The 22,467-nt window shown below is 41.6% G+C and overlaps 1 protein-coding gene across 4 annotated transcripts in view; it reads left to right on the plus strand.

Moving 5' to 3' along the window:
• LOC144495228 (uncharacterized) overlaps nt 1-22,467 on the plus strand; it is a 98,019-nt gene that overhangs the window by 13,259 nt on the left and 62,293 nt on the right. For 2 of the 4 annotated variants that reach the window (XM_078215307.1, XM_078215311.1), the window contains exons 2-9: nt 4,444-4,623; nt 8,900-8,988; nt 10,439-10,489; nt 14,034-14,135; nt 16,685-16,785; nt 19,246-19,391; nt 19,516-19,631; nt 19,720-19,848. In XM_078215307.1, coding sequence (XP_078071433.1) covers nt 4,444-4,623; nt 8,900-8,988; nt 10,439-10,489; nt 14,034-14,135; nt 16,685-16,785; nt 19,246-19,391; nt 19,516-19,631; nt 19,720-19,848 — 914 coding nt within the window. Of the gene's footprint in view, nt 1-4,443; nt 4,624-8,899; nt 8,989-10,438; nt 10,490-13,950; nt 14,136-16,684; nt 16,786-19,245; nt 19,392-19,515; nt 19,632-19,719; nt 19,849-22,467 lie in introns of those variants that run through there. The other 2 variants (XM_078215299.1, XM_078215318.1) reach the window with 2 other exon arrangements.

Raw genomic sequence — 22,467 nt, forward strand, 5'->3', positions numbered from 1 at the left:
CCCGAACCCTGACCCCAAGGACAGGCCCCGAATCCTGATCCCGAGGACAGACCCTGAACCCTGACCCCGAGGACCCACCCCAGCCCACCCCTGATCGCTGGCCTATCCCCATGCAGAGTAGCAGAACAGTTGTAGCGATACTTCCCTATTTATACATTCCATCTCCCTTGCAATGAAGACCAACATTCCGTTTGCCTTCCTAATTACTTGCTGTACCTGCATGTGAAAATTTGTGATTCATGTATATAGACGCCCAGGTCGCTCTGTACTGCAGCAATCTGCAGGCTCACACAATTAAATAACATACTGTTTTCATATTCTTCCGACTGAAGTGGACAACCTCATATTTTCACACATCTTACTTAGTTTGCCAAATTGTTGCCCAATCAACCGTCGCTCTGCATCTCTTTGCAAACTCTTTGAATTGAATAAGAATATAAGAACTAGGAGCAGGAGTAGGCCATCTGGCCCCTCGAGCCTGCTCCGCCATTCAATAAGATCATGGCTGATCTTGTTGTGGACTCAGCTCCACTTACCCGCCCACTCATCATAACCCTTAATTCCTTTACTGTTCAAAAATGTATCTATCCTTGCCTTAAAAACATTCAATGAGGTAGCCTCAACTACTTCACTTGGCAGGGAATTCCACAGATTCACAACCCTTTGTGTGAAGAAGTTCCTCCTCAACTCAGTCCTAAATCTGCTTCCCCTTATTTTGAGGCTATGCCCCCTAGTTCTAGTTTCACCCGCCAGTGGAAACAACTTCTCTGCTTCTATCTTATCTATTCCATCCATAATCTTATATGTTTCTATAAGAACTCCCCTCATTCTTCTGAATTTCAATGAGTATAGCCCCAGTCTACTCAGTCTCTCTTCATAAGCCAATCATCTCAACTCCAGAATCAAGCTAGTGAATCTCCTCTGCACCCCCTCCAGTGCCAGTATACCCTTTCTCAAGTAAGGAGACCAAAACTGTACACAGTACTCCAGTTGTGGCCTCACCAGCACCCTATACAGCTGCAACATAATCTCACTGTTTTTAAACACCATCCCTCTAGCAATGAAGGACAAAATTCCATTTGCCTTCTTAATTACCTGCTGCACCTGCAAACCAATTCCTTGAGATTCCTGCACAAGGACACCCAGGTCCCTCTGCACAGCAGCATGCTGCAATTTTTTACCATTTAAATAATAGTCCATTTTGCTGTTATTCCTATCAAAATGGATGACCTCACATTTACCAACGTTGTACTCCATCTGCCAGACCCTCGCCCACTCACTTAGATTATCTATATCCCTTTGCAGACTTTCAGCATCCTCTGCACACCTTGCTCTTCCACCCATCTTAGTGTCATCTGCAAATTTTGACACACTACACTTGGTCTCCAGCTCCAAATCACCTATGTAAATCGTAAACAATTGCTTTAACAATGGACTCCTGCACCAAGGTGCTGTGGTCATTTTCTCATTCTCCCTACTGTCTCTGCTTACATCCACACAAGCTGCATGAACCTCAAACCTGTTGGCAATTGCAAGGGCTGAGGCGCCTTCATTGCTACCTAATTGGATCTTCATACCTGCCTCTCTTACAGTAACATCCTTCTGTCCTGATGCATCATAATATTCAAAGTTCAGACTCAGCAAGAGTGCAATTGTCAAAATAATGATTAAGTAAATGTATATGGAGAAAATGGGGGAATTGGGGTGAAAAAGATGGAATTGTTTAAGGCTAACACTGAGGCTGCGTTTTATGTCCACAAGTTGGATAAAACCACCCCACTGTGTGAAAGGAAAATGCAGCATGATGACTTAGGGCCAGCAATACAATGTTATTACTCCAGTCTCCAAAATTATGATTGGCGAGAGGGCATGGAAATTGAAAGCCATTTTGAGATTGCCAGTTCATAAGCTATTGAGCTTGCTTACAACCCAGTTGTCACAATTTTTTGCCGCATTTAATGAGCATTGGATGGGAAAATGTTTGGGATGCTTTATAGTAGCTATGATGAGGTGGTAACTGGGTGGAAGCAAAGGCCTGCCACCAGGACCATGGCTGAATGTAGCAGCAGATTCGGCTGGGGAAGGTGACAATGTCTGTATGATCTGAATTCACTTATTGACTTTCTTGAGCCATCCATAAGAGATAAAGACAGACTCAGAAAACAGGAGACCTTTAAATTTGTAGCTGGCTCTCATTTGCTGTTTATGTCATAACCCTTCCGCCACATGATGCCCTGTAAGAAGTCTCACAACACCAGGTTAAAGTCCAACAGGTTTATTTGGTAGCACGAGCTTTCGGAGTGTCATTCCTTCTTCAGGTACCCCTTCTCACCTGAAGAAGGAGTGACACTCCAAAAGCTTGTACTACCAAATAAACCTGTTGGACTTTAATCTGGTGTGCGACTTCTCACTGTGTTTACTCCGGCATCTCCACAACATGATGCCCTGCCCAGACTCCCATTTGGACATGGGATCACTCCTCACTTCTAATTGGCCCCATTCCTGTCGGAAATGACAAATTGGCACCACCTGATGCTTGATTTGCAGAGTTATAAAGGTTGGAGCGGGAGCAAGCGGAATTGTCACTTTTGTTCCGCGCGTCCCTCATCCCACTGAAAAACAGAAAACCCAGCTCTAGGTGCAGTAAAGCTGATGGGCCTGTTTCTAATGTACAAATGTTCTTTTTCTCTCAAATTTTCAGACCTTCTCCTTAGTATACCAGAGGAATTGGTTAGTGTATCTTGCCGATTGGATAAAGTTGGGAGGTTTTAATTTTCAGTTCAAAAGCACCCAATCCTAAGTGACTGGCTTTCTTTTTCTTAAAATTAGATTAAGATCATTGAGAGGTAAAGGACATTATGGACTGGATTCCTCTGTGGAGCCAATTAGTAGCACGGGTCCAACTCCGTCCTAATTCTGACTTAATTTGCTGCGTCGATGTTTCCTGCATCTTTGTAGAAACTTGATGTCCGTGTCGATATGCGCGATCTTTTTGGAGATCCTCTCCACTTGGAACCGGCAGTTTGCTGCGTCAGGGGTTATTGAAAATTCTCCTTCCTGAAGGGAATGTCCCAGTGTCGGTTTTCAAATCGCCAGCAAAGCTTCTGTGGGGCCAACATTGCCCAGGATACTAGGAAAACCGCCCCTCATCTTCATCTCAGTACATCTGGGGTATCTGTTGAGCAAGGCAATGAAGAAACTGGCCAGAAGTCTCTGACCCCAGCAGCGGCTGGAGTTCTCCGGTCCCACTGCAGTGAATGGAGATTTTGCAGAGTGCCCAAAATCTCCGTTCTCGCTGGCAGTGGGGGTGGTGTGTAAAACATCAGAGAATTCCAGCTTCTAGGTTTCCCACATTAATGTGTTAATCTTCACAGTATGGTGAAAACTTGCTATCCCAGCTTCATTTTTAAAAACTGAAGTGTGTTTCTTTGTGTTTTATATCCGTGTTCATAATCTGAGGGAAGGGCTTGCAACAGACATGCTCCTGTCGTGTGCCCGGTACCACCAACTTCTCAATACAATGATTGTGAGAAGTTTAGTTAAGTACCAGAAACTCTTATTCTTCACAGTCGGAGGGGGACAGAATTTCAAAACCTAATTCATTACCAGTTTAACCGCTTTTCATCTGTGTTTTTAAACATGTGAACACATTTTTCTTTAACATACACCCTCAAATCTAATATGTTCAAAAATACTGAAATGTGACGTTCTATCATTCTTGCATGCAAATTTCATTATCTCCTGCTTATAATTTTCACTGAGTTTTCCCAATCCCTTGTTATAACTTGCTATTCACAACATTTTTTCAGGTTTTCCAATTTTCTGCCAAAGCTATAATGGTAATCGGAAAAGTCTATGTCCTGCGCATTTGTCCTTTTGTAAGTTTTTGTATTCCATACGTTTCACCAAAGGGTTGACGTGTGCTTCTACTCTTCTGGTGGGAAGTCTTAGGGGACACAATTTCAAAAATAACTCATTATAATTTTGATCAACTGAACAGTGTAAGGTAAGAGGCCAGCCAGGAATTAGCCAGAGCTGTTTTCTGGGGGAGGTATTCTGGAACGCCAAACAGAATGATCACTCTCGCTTAAATTATTAAAAGCAAAATATCGTGGATACTGGAAATCTGAAATAAAAACTCAAAATGCTGAAAATACTCAGCAGGTCTTGCAGCATCTGTGGAGAGGGAAACAGAGTACACGTGTTGAATTGATTATGACTTCAGAACTGAAGGAAGGTAGAAATGACCACCCTCACTCACATTTACCTTATACGATGTATCAGTCTTTAAATAGGGATTAGGTATTTCTTTCGACACCACTGTACGCTTAGCAAACCTTGTGATCACTGCTGTGGTCACATTGCAAACTCAAATTTTGACTGGAATACGAAATCAGTTCTCACTTGCCTTAAGCTATGTTCATTTGATGTTGTTTTTTGTAGAGGTGGATTTCGCACGGCACATTCTGAAATCTGTACGCAATGAACTTGAAGCTAAAGTGAAATTCCTATCAAGCGGAACAGTGGATTGGCTTGACGTCAATAATACTATAGGAGATCTCAACTGCCTTATTAAGGAATTTGAAGAAAAGCGTGCTAAGATTTCCATGCTATCACAAAACGGTAAATAAAATTCAAGTTAAATGTTCTCAGTACCGGTGGCACAGCCTGGGTTCAATTCTGGCCTCGGGTGAGTGTGTGGAATTTGCACGATCTACCCATGCGTGAACCTGCTCCTGGGCCTGGCGAGACGCGCCATCAATAGGTCCAGGCAGCAGGCGATCGACGGGGCCGTCCATCCCGACTGTCTGCCCCTCTACCGCGGCTACATTCGTGGCCAGGTGTCTCTGGAGAGGGAGCATGCGGTGTCCACGGGCGCGGTTGACGCCTTCCGCGACCGCTGGGCGCCGCAGGGGCTGGGGTGTATTATCGACCCCGATAATCACCTTTTGGTTTGACGTTTTAAGTTTCCTTTCGACTTTGTTTTTGGTTCGGGCTGTTCCCCCTTTCTTTTGGGGAGCTGCCCCTTTTAATTTGTCCCTAAGTTAATTTGAGTTCGTTTACTTGATTGGTATCAAAAGAAATACCCATGCGTGGGTTTCCTCCGGGTGCTCCGGTTTCTCCCACAGTCCAAAGGTGTGCAGGTTAGGTGCATTGGCCATGCTAAATTGGCCATTAATGTCAGGGGGATTAGTCGGGTAAATACATGGGTTATGAGAATAGGGCTTGGGTGGGATTGTTGTCAGTACACGTTCAATGGACTGAATGGTCTCCATCTGTACTATCGGCATTTTTTTGGATTAAGGACTCCACCTCTTGCAACAGATAAAATGTTGAAATTATTTGGCAAAATAGATCTTAAATAAAATAAGGACTGCTGCACAAACTTGAAATTGTGAAAACAAGGAACTTGCTGAAAGCGATGTGGGAGCTCATGGAATATTATAAAATTAACTGTAGAGGACCACTGATGATATTTTTGGATTGATTTGGGATGGGAATGCAGGAGTGAGGCCGTCCAAAAGTAATCGCTGTATTGGACAAAGTAAAAATCAGGAAGTTAGCGGAGCATGTGACAAGAGTAATGCACTTATCCTAGGAAACACCAAACTTCATATAGACAGGGCAAACTAAATGACCAAAAATAGTGTGGAGGAAAAGTTCATGGAATGCATTTGAAACAGTTTTCGAGAACACTTTGTCAAAGAAGCAGAGAAGGAACTGGTTAATCTGGAACTAGCTATGTGTAATAAGATAGTCATTTTATAGTAAAGGAAACACTAGGGAAGTTATTGCAATATTAACTATATGAAACTTTATCATAGGTTTGAGAGCAATGAGGTCAAATCTGAAAGTTTTAAAAACCAACAAGAAGGCGTTAAAGAGGAAAAAATAGAATACGAGAGTAAACAAATAAATTTTAAAAACAAGTTGTAAAAGATTTTGCAAGTATATAAAAAGGAAGAGATTAGTGAAAGCAAATGTAACAGGCACCTGGTAATACCACCAACTGTAGTTTCTAAAGTTTATTAGTGTCACAAGTGGGCTTACATTAACACTGCAATGAAGTTACTGTGAAAATCCCCTAGTCATCACATTCTGGTGCCTGCTTGAGTACAGTAAGGGGCAATTTAGCATGGCCAATGCATCTAACCAGTCCATCTTTTGGACTGTGGGAGGAAACCGGAGCACCTGGAAGAAACCCACGCAAACATGGCGAAACGTGCAAACTCTGCACAGACAGTGACCCAAGCCAGGAATCGAGCCTAGGTTCCTGGTGCTGTGAGGCAGCAGTGCTAACCACTGTGCAACTGTGCCGCCTGTTCCCCTCCAAACCACACATCATAGATTTGCAGCTATATTGCTGTTCTTTCACTCTCGCTGGGTCAAAATCCTGCAACTCGCGCCCTAACAACATTGTGAGTTTACCTCTCACAGCTGCAGTGGTTCAAGAAGGCGGCTCACAACCACTTTTCAAAGGGCAATTAGGGATGGGCAATATATTGCTGGTCTTGCTGGTGGACCCCATATCCCATGAATGAATTAAAGAGATGATGCATTCTCTGAGAGATCATGCCATGAACATGTTAACTGAAGTTGGCGCCTGTGAGCTGAACGTACTTTACTGAACTGATTATGAAATTGGCTGAGTAGCAAGAGACGGCAAGTAGGGATAACAAGTGGAAACTCTAATTGGAAAGATGTGGCTAGGGGTATCCCACAGGGATTTGTATTGAGGCCTCAATTGTTTGCTGTAATTATTGTAAGAATTTTGAGGTTTATAAGATTGAAATGTTTTGGGGCTGTATCTCTAAGTTAAGGTAAAATGAAGAGGTTCGTAGGTCTGCTTGACAACAGACCTTGGTAAAGGCGCTATTAATAATTAAAGGAAGGCCCAGCTTGTTTAGCTGGGAAGAAAGTGCAGATTTGCACACTTGGTGATAATATCAGTAGCATCTGCATTTACGTTGGTTAGACTGGTCAGGCCAGATTTATGCAGAGTTGTGGAAACTCCACAGATTTTTAAAAAATTGCAGACAGGATCCAATTCTCAATTCCCAGTACCCTCAGTTTTCACTGGTATGAGAGAAGGGTGAGAACTATGAGATCGCATTCCCAACCTTGTTGGCTCCTTTGGAAACTATACTTTGGATGCAGAAATATTTTTGAAAGATATCTCCAGAAGTTCCTACTCATGTCCCCGTGCCAACTCAAGCCCCCAACCAACACCCAGTGGCCACCGAGTATCAACCAAACAGATCTTTAATGTATTAATACTGAACTATAAGCACTTGACACTTCTTTATCTTAATTAAATAAACATTGAGTCAGTGACAAATTAGAAGACAGAAAAAAGCTTGTATACCTATCAACTTTTTTTCCCCCTGTGTACCTGTTTCAATAATGAACGCATTTATGTATGTCTGGATTCTCAGCCAAGTGTCATTATTAATGCTTATCTTTTTTTAAACAATTCCACACATGCTATTATTACTATTCATTGGTTCAGAGTATATAATGGATGTATGGATACGGAAGTGTTGTGAGTTGGCATGGATAATATGAGGTGCATTAGAGTTCACGGGGGACATAGGTTATTACGAGTTGGCATGGATGGAGCATGTGGCCGAATTAAAGACACAACCTGCTCAGCCATGATTTTATTAAATGGTGTAGCAGGTTCGAAGGGCCAAATGACCTAATTCTGCCCCAATTTTTTATGTTCTTATGGGTACAAATTATGCTTCAGCAACATAAAGCCCTTGTTAGATCACACTCGGAATAGTATGAACAATTCCTAGGGCACTACACTTTAGGAAGAATATATTAGCCTTGGGTGGAGTGCACTGGAGTAGAGTAAGTTAGTGTAGTGATGCCTGGACCCCAAGGATTAAATTACAAGGGCAGGTTACACAAATTATAATTGTGTTCCTGGTATTCAGAAGCTTAAAAGTTGATTTGAGTGAAGTTTTTCAAGATATTAAGTGAAACAGATAGGGGGATGAAGAGAAACTATTTCCACTAGTTGGTGAATCTAAGCCTAGAGAGCATAATTTTTTTAAAAATAAAAAATAAATGATGAAAGAATTTAGGAAACACTTCGACATACAAAGATTGCTGGAAGGTTGAAACTCAATTCTGCAAACAGCAATTGATGCTGCATCAGTTGTAAATTTTAAGCCTGAAATTGATAGGTTTCCATTGACCAAAGGTATTCAGGGATATGGGGCAAATGTGGGGAAACTGAGTTAGGTCACAGTCCAACCCTGATTTCACTGAATGATGAGACAGGATAAAGGGTCTAAATGGCTTACTCCTGTTTTCATGTCCCTATGATCCAGCAGTGTATTCATTGCTCATTTAAGGGTCTCAATTGACCCACTGTAACTCAACAACTCATTGCCTTTGGCAAAATTGCAGTGGGAGCAGGGGCTGGATTTAATGTGCTCCCCACCTTCAAACTTGCTGGCAGGGATAGCCTTAAATCCAGCTCTGGGTCATGCATTGTGACCAATAGGCGAGACGGATGGAAAGGTTGTCTGGAGGTTGCTGAGTTGTTTGATCAGGGAGTCAGAGACTGCTGGTTTTCTGTGATGTTTGATTTTCCTGGGATAGGACAGTGAGAGGATGGGATTGCGGAAAGAATAGTGTCAGACAATACAATGGAGTACTTTTACAGCCACAACCTATACGTTTATCAAATATCCTTGTTTAATGATCATACACAACCTGCTAATCTTTTTGTTTACCATGAGTAACCGTTTTTGATCGGGATGTCTTGTTTGTGAGTGTACTAAACATCAGAGCATGGTGATTGGTCAGATATGTTAGTGACTAGATGTTACTACTGTCCATTGATATCTCTTCATGAAATATTCTAAACTGATTATTTTAACAGGAAAAGGAAAAAGTTCCATACTGAATTTCCTCCTATGCCTCACAGCTGATAATGAAATGGAATACAGGGAAAACAACAAGTACTTGAAGGTAGTGGTCACCTTTTTAATGTGTCAGCAACAAAATGTGTTTGAATTTTAGGTAATTTGAACATTTAATTTAATCATTCTTTTTTGATATATGAGTGGAACATAGGATAACAGATGCTGAACAGTAAATATTCCACGTTAGAAATAGCTTACTTGCTCCTCTATAACATTTCCCAGTTAACACCCCTGAGCCATAGCTCATTGTAACCCTCATTCATACCTTTGTTGCCTACACACTTGATGATTCCAATGCCCTCCTGGCCTGACTTCATAAACCTGAACTCATCCAAAGTTCTGTGGCCTGTAACTGAAGTTGCAATGAATCTTGCATAGCTATCATCCACATGTTCACTGATCTCCAGTGGCTCCCGATTTGGCAACATCTTGGTCAGAACTTTACCAGCCCTTTGGAGATGAGGCTGCAAGGTTGCTGGCTCTCTCTTTTGGTTGTCAGTTTGGAGAGACAGCAGTGCTGGTGGTGGTTAATTGGCTGCCGCAGATAAAATCGCCCCAGGGTCCCGCTGCAGGCTCCTGCCCCTTATGATTTTGCAACCAGTCCTCCTCACGACGCTGGGGCTGTACACATTCTGCCACCTCTCTAGCCAGGCCTGCTTAGTTTGGCTGGTGACCTTCTCCTGCCACCCAAGGAACAAGACCCTTTGTTTCTTGCATATTCCTTCCAATATTACCTCACAGGCTGCATTGGAACACTACAGTGCAGCTCGCTATGGTTACCAGAGTCAGCAGATATTGTTGACTTCAAAAATCTTTTTCAAGCCATGTTAGTGTTCTGCTCAGCTTTCTGCTCACTGCAATTGGCATCTCTTCAGGCAATCACTTACAGCTGATTGACAGTGAATTGTCCCTGATTATAACTAACTTGCAGTTTCTTTTATCATTTTCAAAGTTTAAAGTCAAATTCAAAATGTAAAGTTCAATTTGAGGTATGCTCACTAAGTTGCAAAGAGTTTCCACTCTTGAAATCCCTAACATTTACACTCTATTTATAATGCATTTTTTAAAAGACTACTGTGTGACCACTCTATACAAATGCATTCGTGAGCTTTTGGATTAATTTGAGCTGTAATATTTTCAGTGTAATGAGGTTAGAAAGATTTAGCATGTAGCCAAAATATGACCATAACGTCTGTGGCAATGAAACACTGGTATCTAAATATCCTCAAAAGATTAGGGCTAATTCCTGATATCTTGAACAGAGAATTTACACTTGCGAGGATGGAAAGTCAAGGACTGTGGATTTTAGATTTTCTCATTGTCAGGAATATCTGAAGAATTAATTGAAAGATGCTTATATTAAACTTTATAATTTGTGTTTATGTATTCTGTGTAAAAGCTTTATATCTTACTGGTTGGCTACAAAAGCATCATCCAGTGGGTCCAAATGATGTACTATGTTTTCTGAGTAAGTCGTACTATTTTGGTTCGCTCAGGATTTGCGTAAAATAAACGCCAGTCAAGAAATGGAAAAGATTCCTCAAGTCGTGAGTACCAAATTCAATTTAAATATGTTACAACATTGTTTTGGCTATTGTCTGGATGTCAATTGTTATAGACAGCAGGGATTGATTGGTAAGAATATTATATTGAAGATTTAAAAAGATATCAGCTTCCAGGTGGTTGAAACTGAGGCTAGGGGGTTGGTAAAATAGCAGGGAGCACTCAATGCTGTCCTCCCACTGAGGAGGTTTCCCAGCGGCGAGTGGACTGTGAGATGGAGCAGCTACCTCCTCCATGGAGATGGGCATCTGAATTGCCAAATTAAGGCCCTAATTATGGACTGTTTTATGACGCTGCAAGCAGTTTTCACAGACAGAACAACCTTCCAGCCTGATCCCATTGGGTGGGGAGACTGCTATCTTCAAGGATTGACGGGCTATTAGAATCTGAAGCTTGATGAGCCAAATAAAGGAGCCACAAGTAGGAGCGTCAGGCCCCACATCCTCAACCATTCCCACAGAGGGAGTTCCTCTTTGCTCCTGCCTGTGCTTCCACTATCAGCGCCTAACATATCACCCTGAGGGCACCTTTAGTGTGATGTGTTATCCATGTCTTCTGTCTACCTCAGCAATAAGCACATTCCTCAGCAGACTTGCTGAGGCTTTACAGCTGCAGGCCCTCTGACTGAGCCACCAGCAGCATCAGTGGCCTCCCCGCCATCTTTAATTGGATGTGTGCCTTCAGGCAGTCAATTCGAAAGCTTCTTCTGATAAGATCATCAATTTGGTCTCAGCAAGTGCGGGCTTAGGACCTGTCATCATTCAGGTCAGAAACTCCAAAGTGTTTTGTGAAGTCCGCCTGGATCATAAGTTTTGCAATTTGAATTTGGCCAGGATGAGCATGCGATATTTCACTTCAGGTGTGATTCAACTGACCCACTAGAGAGCTTTTATCAAACAAAGTTTATTTTAAGAATACAGTTAACATTTATAGAAAGAAAATTAACAATAACCTTTACCAATTACAAACAAGAATAAAAACAACCATGATATTGTATAGCCCTTAATGAACATATGAAATGTTCCAATCAATGCTGAATAGAATGAGTCTATTTATAGCAACAGAATATAAATTTGGCACTTCAAGCATTTCTACTGCAGTTCTACCACCAAGCCGGCCACAGAATTGGAGCGGGCGAGGGGCAGGCAATGGAAATGTCTGTTGCCCTTGGGCGGGATTTTCCAGTCTTGGGTCCAGCGAAGCCGTAAAATCCCAGCATTCACATCTGAATGTGACTTCTGATCAAAAGTTGCTTTGTCACAAACTTTAGAAATTGAGTACAGTTCTGATTGTTCAGCACTGACCATAATTTTGGTACTAGTTGGAAACCCAGAATCCTTGTCCATTTTGTAACACTTATCTCTCCTACTCTTATAAGTAAGCCTTTAATCACATTTCTTTACTCTTCTGGTTGCTTCCAAAGTAGCCAAACTGAGTTACAAAAAAACAGATGGAGTGTATGCTCATGACTTTCAGCAATTTATAGCATTTTTGAACATTTCATGAATCAACTTGTGAATTTGCAGGAGCAATTTCCCCCGTTGCCATGTGATCAATACTATCAATGATGGCTGAACGATTGAAGGCCATAACTTTGCTTACCAAAAATTGGAAATGAGTTTTTCAGACTCAACTCTGCGAAGGAAAATAATCGCTGGTTAGGCCACATTTGGAGTACTGCGTCCAGTTCTGGTCGCCGCACTACCAGAAGGACGTGGAGGCATTGGAGAGTGCAGAGAAGGTTTACCAGGATGTTGCCTGGTATGGAGGGTCTTAGCTATGAGGAGAGATTGGGTAGACTGGGGTTGTTCTCCTTGGAAAGACGGAGAATGAGGGGAGATCTAATAGAGGTATACAAGATTATGAAGGGTATAGATAGGGTGAACAGTGGGAAGCTTTTTCCCAGGTCGGAGGTGACGATCACGAGGGGTCACGGGCTCAAGCTGAGAGGGGCGAAGTATAACTCAGACATCAGAGGGACGTTTTTTACACAGAGGGTGGTGGGGGCCTGGAATGCGCTGCCAAGTAGGGTGGTGGAGGCAGGCACGCTGACATCGTTTAAGACTTACCTGGATAGTCACATGAGCAGCCTGGGAATGGAGGGATACAAACGATTGGTCTAGTTGGACCAAGGAGCGGCACAGGCTTGGAGGGCCGAAGGGCCTGTTTCCTGTGCTGTACTGTTCTTTGTTCTTTGTTCAATCAGTCAACACATATTCAACATCTGTATAGTCCGACATGAATGTCTCGGCTCATAAGACCCAAGCTAAGTTATTGCGTATCAGTTGAAGATCTCTCAAAGATCATCTTTAATTTTGGGATATTTAGAAACTCTAGGCCGTCAATTGTTTCTAACAACAACTGTGGATAATCTTTATTATTATCATTGACACAGCTTGGAGCACCTACATGCATTTCTAGAAGTTGATTTTGCAGCTATGGTGCAAGGTACTTTAAAAATCAGTCAAATTCTAGTTCATTGCAAACATTTACTTTTCTAATCTCGGAGCTTCGCAAACTTGACCTATGATGGGAGCTTGGAAGAAGTTTTCTAATCGCATACTGTTGTGGGAAGCCTCACCCAGCTGTAACACATTGAAAAGATTAGACATAAAATGAGGCTTCTCACTAAGAGCGTGAAGTTAGAAAGTTAATCCCTTTGTGTGGGAAATGGTTTTATCATGTACCTTGGGTAGGGAGATTATCTGTTTTGGGTGACTCAGGCACCTATCAGCAAATACTCTCCAACAACTCTCTAGGTGTGTGGATTATCTCTCTTCTGCTGCAAATCGATTGAGGCAGCTGACATCTTCTCCCGTGTTTAGGCACTGCAGACCACAGTTGAAATTTCAAGGTTTGAGTTAAAAAAATGTTTGAGAAATCTCAGTTGTAACCGAAGCCAGACATAATTGTGTCCATCATCGGAAAAACTTCAGAACTTGTTATTGTTATAACAGAACAAAATAAAGAAACTGATTAGAATATAGAAGGCAGGAATTGTGAATGCCATGAAATAACAAATATCGCTCCCTGGAAATTGATGCTGGGGCCCCAACTTTTCATTCTCTGAAGAAAAGTCTTGTGTTTGGAAATTGAACGATTAATTTTATCATGATCGTTCCAAGTTAACTTCGGCAATAAAGTTTGAAATCATACAGTAATTTGAGTTGATAAAAGAAAACTGTGAATTTAGTATTGTTTAAATGAGATAATCTGAATTCAGTGCTTTGGATGAAGAGCAGACAGTATAGCCAACCTTGTGGATAATACAATAAGCTTGTCTTTGAGTGTATGATGGCAGTATTCCCATAATCAGATGTTCCGGGGAGGACCAGTGGTCACAAAGAATCCTGGTAAAGGAAACTTTGGGAGCTCACCTCCTGATTTCCACCCATAGTTGAAATGGGTGAACATTCAGGATCTATTCTCACAATTTCCCAAACAGCACGCCGTCAGAGTATGGCAATTCAAATAAAGCATTCAGTTAATGAATCAGCCATAATATGTACCCATACTGTGTCTTCAAAGATGAGAGAAGAGCTGGAAAAAATGAAAGAAGACAAAAGAACAGGAGGCTTTCAAAGAATGCTTGCAGTGTGCAAATGCACATCAACCTTTTCTAATTTGACGGTAAGTGTTTCATAACTTCTTTAAAAATCATAGTTTCAGCTTAATATTCAAATAAAGGGTATGATAGAATACTGGTTATGTTACTGGACTAGTAATGCAAACCCTACACTATCATTCATGGAATGTGAGTGTCACTGGCAAGAGCAACATTTATTGCCTATCCCTAATTGCCCTGAAGACAGTAGTTCTCGACATTCTATTGTGGTTCTGGGATGGAAAGGAAGGGGTGTGAAGTGTGGGAAATGAGTCAGTCATGCTTGAGAGCCCTGTCAACCTTCCATGACAGCTCTTCCAATATTTATTCCTTTTTACTCAACTGAAGATTCCCCACAATGTGTTGGATGGATGAAATCATAGGGTAAGGGTGAGCTGTTTGCAGATTGAGAGCTAAAGGAGTGAGATGCACAAATACAGCTGAGTTATATCAAACTGTGGAAGATCTGGAAATGAGGGAGAGAGTAGTGGCAGATAGTAAAATACTGGTTATGATCACTGGCCATGGAGTTGCAATGTTGGATGAAATAGTAATGAACGTTCTAAATCTACAGTCTGATTATTTAAGCTAATTTTGGCAACAATGTGAATAGTAAAAACACTGAACAGGGTAGAATTCTTAGACCTGGGCCTGAACTTTATGCTCCCTCCAGGGTCCAGGGACTAGGGTCCAGTCCAAGGTATCAAAGTCAAGGGCTTGAGTTCCAAGGCAGATGTCGGCAGCATATATGAATTTTCAGGAAGATGGTTTGTGTACAAGTGGAAAAGGGTTGGAGACAGTACTGAACCTTGGGGAGTCCATTGGTTTGTCTTTTCCATGAACTTTTTGCCTATTCAAGGTGCACTCTGAACCTTTGAATGCTCAGCAATATTCCAATGCTTTTAGTTGCCCAGGAGAGGGGAAGGGGCCATGACAGCTTCAGGAGGAGGCCAGTATACGTGTCATAGGTGTGGTACGTAGTTGTGAGGTCGAGGAACATGGCACCTGTCTTCAAGTTTTTCTGAAAGGCGTTTTCAATGTAAGTGGTAAGGGCTAGTACCTTGCTGAAACCGGCCTGGTTGATGCTCAGGACTTCTTCTATAATTAGGGACATGTGCTGAAGAATGGGCATTCAAGGATTTTGTATGGGACCGACAAGGGAAAGATTGGACAGGAGTTAGCCGCAAGTGTGGAGTCTTTTCTCGATTTTGGTATTGCGATGACCTTTGCTGTTTGTCATTTGTTTGGAATGGTGTTAGAATTTATGACCTTCATGTAAAACTGGGTCAGCCAGGCAAGAGCTCAGGGCCCTGGGTGTTTCATAAATTCTGGCACGATATTATCATATCCTCTGCCTTGATACACTTCAAGTCCTGTAGGTCCTTCTTTAGTTCTTCAGCCTCAAAGTGGGTGGTGTTGAAGTAATTTCTTAGTTTACCCAGGATGTTCCTTTTGGTGTTTCTGTCCAGACGTGCCTTAGCTATGGCAAGCAGGTGGCTGGAGACATGGTTGGGAGTAACTGAGAGGCAATTTTGAGTGGGTGACCTTTGGGCTGCTCCAAGGTGACAGATTAGACTGCTGGAGTGTGTGAGGATCAGTTCTGCTACAGCTTCCTCCCACTTGATGCAGCACACAAGAAACAAATATCAGATGCACATGAATTTATGGAATTGAGAATTATATGAGAGATACCAATTTAGGTAGCTAGGTATGACTTGTTTGGGAGCAATGAAAGAGTAAGTATTACTTAGAGATAATTATTGTTGTTTAATTTAAATGGGTGAATGTTTAAAATGCTGAAAAGGATAACTTGCATGATTGTGTTATTTCCCTTCTAATATCCTCACATATACTTTGTATTATGTATTCAATAGAACAGACATGTTGTGTACTGATCAGGAACGAGCTGTTAGGGTTAACATAGATGAATCTCTAACTATAAAACCTGTGCTAGGCTGCTTGGAGCAACCCAAAGTTCACCCCACCCAAAACTGCACCTTAAGTTAAATAATTGGTGTGAAATAAGAGAAGGCTAGGGCCAAAATCAAAAGGATACTTTGTTACTCTGTCAGTCATTGGTCATACATTTGGGATGCTCTGCATAGTTCTAAATGATAAGAATATAATGAAGGTGATTTTTGGCATTAGGAAAGTAAATCATGAGGGAAAATTTCCGTTTGAAACAGGCAAATTTTCATGATCTTGAAGAGATTGGCAAAATTGATGCAGATAACTCCTTTCTCCAATAAGACGTTTAAATAAGCACAATTAGAAGTAAGGCAGACAGTAATACAGAAGATTTTTAATCTCCGCAGCAATACGGGACATGTACCAGCGATCGCAGGACATATCCAAAATGAAGTTTGCCTAGATTTATTGCCATACACTATTGCTCTCTTTTACAATAGAATTTGAACATTATATTGAACATTATAATATTAGGTCATCCTAGCTACAAATTATTTCCTTTGAAAAATGGGATTTTGTATGTAATTAGGATTAAGGTGAGTGTTTGTTCTAAAATGTGATTAATGTCAACTGTATTAAAAATAAATTGTTGGTTATTTGGTTTAAGATGGAAGAGGCCTTGAAGAATGAGAAAAAATCATTTGATTCACTCAGCAATTATTTAGAGACAGGTGGCCTTAAATCTCTCCAACCTTATTTGCTTCCAGTGTAAGTACAGCTTTTCATAATGAATATGCCTGCTTAAATACATATACTTAATCCTGTGAATATTTTAACATTATGTGATAACTTTTGGCCTTTGCATTTCTGGAAGTGAACCTTGCTCTTAGTACTGCATATTGGAAATTCAATTTGTTCAGAATAATCTACAGCTCAGTTAAAATAATGGTTGGAAAATTGTAGAACAGATCAATGCTGAAGTTCTGAGAATTGAAGGCAACAGAGAAAAGCTCAAGGACGATGGAGGGTGGAAGATGATGGATGGCAGGTTGGGGGTAACAGCGGTGGGGGGTGCATTGCAGGCAATGGTGCTGGAAACTGAGGGGGCATAGCCTGAGGATCAGTGATAGCTGGTCCAGGTTGAGGAGGATGTATCGAAGACTACTTAAAGCCAGGCAAGGGTGATGGAGGGAGGAACGAGGCTGATGGAGGGAAGGTTAAAGGTGATTGAGGGGGGGTACAGGTTGATGGTGTCCAGTTCCAGGGTCACTGTGCAAGTGTCCACAGACATGGCTGCATCCACAAGAAGAGTACTGTGTGGTGAGTTTCAAGGATGGAGTTGGCCACAGTGGGGTGGGTGAAGGTCGAGGTGTGGTTGTTGTACAGAATGGGGTCCCCCATTGGTCAATGGTGATCAGGACAGGAGGCAGGGCCTCAAAGACTGTGCTGACCAGAGCTCTGCCTTTTGCTCACAGTGCAGGCAAGCTAGGTCAAGTGCACTTAGTGCTTCTGCTAGCCCTGGTACAGCTGCAGAGGAACTGGTCGAGTGTTGCCCAGGACCAATTGGAAGTATCAACTGGTCATAGTTGGTTCTTATTGGAATTAACAGTCCACAACTGGTTTTAACAGGAACATCTGGCAATCACAACTGGAAACCAGTTGGCATCCCCTTTTGTACTGTTGATTTTAATTAGGCCCATTTGTATCTGACTGGAACCAGTTAACTTTATTATCTTGGATACACCTGGAGCAGCTTAGCATGGCAAGCACAAGAGAGCAACTGGTCATGGAATACAGCTAATCATAGAGTGTGAGCTTGGGAATTTGGTGAGTGAGGGAATTTTAAGGATGAATCTTTTTCTAAAATCCAGTATAATTTGCATTTAGAATTTAACTACAATGTACTGTTAAGGCTTAGTTTCTTTCAATCTTAGTCAGGGATAGACAAGCTCCCCCCAGAAGAGACAGCTGCAGTTAGTTAATTAGGTGGCTAGTTGAACCTGATACTCTTGCTAAGAGTGCTAGGTCATTCCTGTAGAATTTCAGCTAGTAGAGGTGGTCTTGCTAAGCACACTAAGTAATTAGCAATGTCCAGAACAGCAAGAAGGAAATGCCAGTAATGGATGAGACAGCTCAGGAAGCTGGTAATCAGGGGCCAGTCAGGTAATTGAATATACTGTCAGCAGTGTAACTACCTGCAACTTTCAGAGGATGAAGTGGCTCCCACACATCAATTCACGTATTCCATCTGATGCTGAGGCCTGTATCTCTCTCCACTCCCACATTTAGGTTGCATGATACCCTTATGAGTGCCACTTTGCTGTGACTTCACAGTGCTATCTACTCTTGTTGAGTGCAGGAGATCATTCATATTTTCCTGCACTGGATCCAGTTATGCTTTTGGACCCCATGACTGCTAAATGCCTCAGTGACCTTTGTTCCTGCTGCCTTTATCAGGCAGGAGGGCTCCCTTGTTCCCTGACAGTCTGGAGGAGAACCTGCAGGGAGACTTTACTGACGATGGGGCCTCTCTTTGTTGTGCAGCAGCAGTAGGTTTTTCATGAGGATGAAAATTGTCAGTATACCCAAAATAACAGCCAGACTGATGATCCTTACTCTTGGGGAATGAATGCTTGCTTGGGTGCCCATTAAATATGGTGCCCAGACCTTTGACCCTGAGGTAATGGTGGAATTGTCGACTTCCTGCCCACTCTTGCTGTTTGACTTGCTGTGCTCCTCCTGCAAGAATAACTAATTGATTCTTTGCCGCATCGCCAGCTGTCCTGCCTACAAGTGGAGGTGTCACACATTACTGGTCCCACCGCTGGTAACCTCGACATTACCAAAAGATTTTGCCCTGTGTCATTGTTTCCCACAAGATATCAGAATCCCTCCCTTTGCTCCAAGTGTTCCTTGATGTCAATATGGGACCCTGGAATCACAAGACCATGACAGCATGAGCAGGTTTCTCAAAAAGAACCAGCAGCTAGTTGACAAATTTCAGAGCCAATCGTTAATTTTACCTATCGGCAATTATTCAATTAATTTACAAGAACAAATATTGTTGTTGCTTATAGATAATTGCAGAGAAATGTTGAATTAACTCTGACTTTTGAATAATCAGTAAGTTAAGATGCTGTACTTGTAATTTATTGTAGAGTTAAATTTTGAAATGCTTTTAGTGAAATGTGACCATATTTATGATTTTTGATGTCATGTATTTTTCAGGAAGAATATAACAAATATTTATTCAACAACCACAAAATGCATTGTTTGTTTGAAATATGGTTCAGTTTATCAGATGAAAATAAAATATTTCAATGTTGAAGAACTGCAAACAATTCTTTACGAGCTGGTGACCATGATAAAAGGAGGTATTCAGATCACATTGTGCTCAATATTTGTAAATATGCATAGATAGATCATTCTCAAGGGGTGATCTTTAACTTGAGCACTTTAAAATCATTAATGATTGTATTCTTTCCATTTAACTAACAGGTGATAATGATGATGGCCCTGGTGTGGAGGCACAACGAAAAAAAACTTCTCGTGAAGCATTAGAGAAACTCTTTTGTCTTCTCACTACTTACTTCCCAAATCACCATTTTAATAAGGTAATGCATTTTAAAAATACTGTATCTTGCTTCTTCTGGTTTTCAATAGAAAAGTTGGAAGTCTGATTTTAACTTGTGTTATTTGAAGGATCTATTGCAGAATATTGAACGTTCACAGTCGATTAAACTTTGTCAAGATGTAAAGGATTTGGCTGGAACTTGCGAGTATTATGTGGGTGAGGGCAAGAATGTGATGAAGGATCGCATATTTATTCGGGTAGGTTTGTCACATTTAACCAATACCACTAAAATGACCTTGAGTTTTATTTCTATGTTTCTTCTACTCGAATACTATGACAGAAATTGAACAAAGAAAAATGTCCTAAGGTTACAGATTAGGGCACAGAGTCATAGAATGGAGGCGATTTCCTGTAGCCCTTCATATTTTACCTTTTCAGATATAGATCCAATTTTGTTTTGAATCCCTCGATTGAATTTGCCTCTGCCACACTCGCAGGCAATTCATTCCAGATCCTAACTACTTACTGCGTAAAAAATTCTTTCCTTATGTCGCCGTTGCATCTTTTGCCAGTTACCTTAAATCTGTGACCTCTGGTTCTCGATCCTTAAATCACTCGAACCAATGGGAACAGTGTCTCCCTATCAATTCTATCCAGGCCCTCATGATTTTGAAGATCTCAATCAAACCTCCTCACAACCTTCTCTGCTCCAGTCAGCCTACACAAATGAAATAGTCATCCCTGCAACCATTTTTGTGAAATTTTTCAACATAATGCCTTCATATCCTTCATAAAGTGCAGTCCTCAGAATGGAATGGAATTCTTCGGGTGAGACTGAACCAGTGTTTTGTAAAGGTTAAACATAATCCTTGCTCTTGTAATCTATATCTCTATCAGGATGCTGTATACAATATTAACCATCTTACCAACCTGTCCTATCACCTTCAATGCAAATGATTCAATGATTTGTGCACATACTCACCCAGATCCCTCTGCTCCTGCTCTCCCTTTAGTATTGTACCCCTTATTTAAATCATCTTGTCATGTTCTTCCTCCAAAAATCAATCACTTCACATTTCTCTGCATTGAATTTCATCTGTCACCTGTCTGCCATTCCACCAATTTGTCTATGTATTTTTGAACTTCTATACTATGCACCTGTGTTCACAATGCTTCCAAATTTTGTATCATCCACAAATTTTGAAATTGTGCTTTGTACATCAAGTCCAGGTCACTAATGTATGTAAGGACATTAGGGATTCTAATACTGACATCTGGGGAATTCCATTAAAAATCTCCCTCCAGTTCAAAAATCATCCATTAACCATACAAAATAGGAACAGGAATAGGCTGTTCGATCCCTCGAGCCTGCTCTGCCATGGCTCATCTTATTTTCTCGTATCCTCTTTCCTGCCCTATCAATGTAACCCTTGATTCCCTTACTGATCAGAAATCCATCTATCTCAGCCTTAAATATGCACAAGGACTCTGCCCCCACTGCACTCTGTGGCAAGGAGTTCCAAAGACACACAACCCGAGAGAAGAAATTCCTCCTCATCTCAGTTTTAAATTGGCGCCCTTTTATTCTGAGACTATACTGTCTGGTCCTAAACTCTTCCATGAGAGTAAACATCCTTTCAGCATTTACATTGTCAATTCCCTTTAAAATCCTATATCTTTCAATTCTTCTTAATTCCAATGAGTTGAGTCCCAAACTGTTGAACCTTTCCTCATCAAACAAACCCTCCGTACCGGGCATCATCCTAGTGAACTTCCTCTGAACTGCCTCCAATGAAATAATATCTTCCCTTAAATAAGGTGACCAAAACTGCTCACAGTACTCCAGGTGTGCTCTCACCAGTACCTTATACAGTTGCAGCAAGACTTCCCTACCCTTATACTCCAACCCCTTGAAATAAGGGCCAACATTCCATTAGCCTTCCTAATTACCTGCTGCACCTGTGTTCTAGCTTTGTGTTTCGTATACCAATACCACCAAGTCGGGCGGCACGGTAGCACAGTGGTTAGCACTGCTGCTTCACAGCTCCAGGGTCCCGGGTTCGATTCCCGGCTCGGGTCACTGTCTGTGTGGAGTTTGCACATTCTCCTCGTGTCTGCGTGGGTTTCCTCCGGGTGCTCCGGTTTCCTCCCACAGTCCAAAGATGTGCGGGTTAGGTTGATTGGCCAGGTTAAAAATTGCCCCTTAGAGTCCTGGGATGTGTAGGTTAGAGGGTTAGCGGGTAAATATGTGGGGGTAAGGCCTGGGTGGGATTGTGGTCGGTGCAGACTCGATGGGCCGAATGGCCTCCTTCTGCACTGTAGGGTTTCTATGATTTCTATGAAGTCCCTTTGTGTTGCAGCTTTTTGCAGTTTTTCTCTATTTAAATAATATCTGTTCTTTTCTCCTCCCTTCCAAAATGAACAACTTCATATTTTCCCACATTATACTCCATTTGTCAAATTTTGCCCACTCACTTAATCTTTCAATATATCTCTGTAAACTGTTTGTATCCTTCTGGCAACTTGCCTTTCCACTTATTTTTGTGTTTTCTGCAGATTTAGCTACACTACATTCACGTCCTTTTGCCAAGTCATTAACTTATATTGAAAACAGTTGCTGTCCCAGCACTGATCCTACTGGAACTCCACGGATTACAAGTTGCCAATCTGAAAAAAAAACCCTTATTCCCACTCGCTGTATTCCTGCCCATTAGCCAATTCTCCATCCATGCCAATATGCTACCTCCAACACTTATCTTATGACTTATCTTTTGTGAGGTACCTTGTCGAATGCCTTCTTGAAGTCCAAATACACCACATCTACTGGTTCCCCTCTTGTTTCTTGTCACTCAGCTAATATTGCATCCATGTTGTTA

This window comes from Mustelus asterias, chromosome 1 (genome assembly GCF_964213995.1).
Source record: "Mustelus asterias chromosome 1, sMusAst1.hap1.1, whole genome shotgun sequence".
Lineage (NCBI taxonomy): Eukaryota > Metazoa > Chordata > Chondrichthyes > Carcharhiniformes > Triakidae > Mustelus > Mustelus asterias.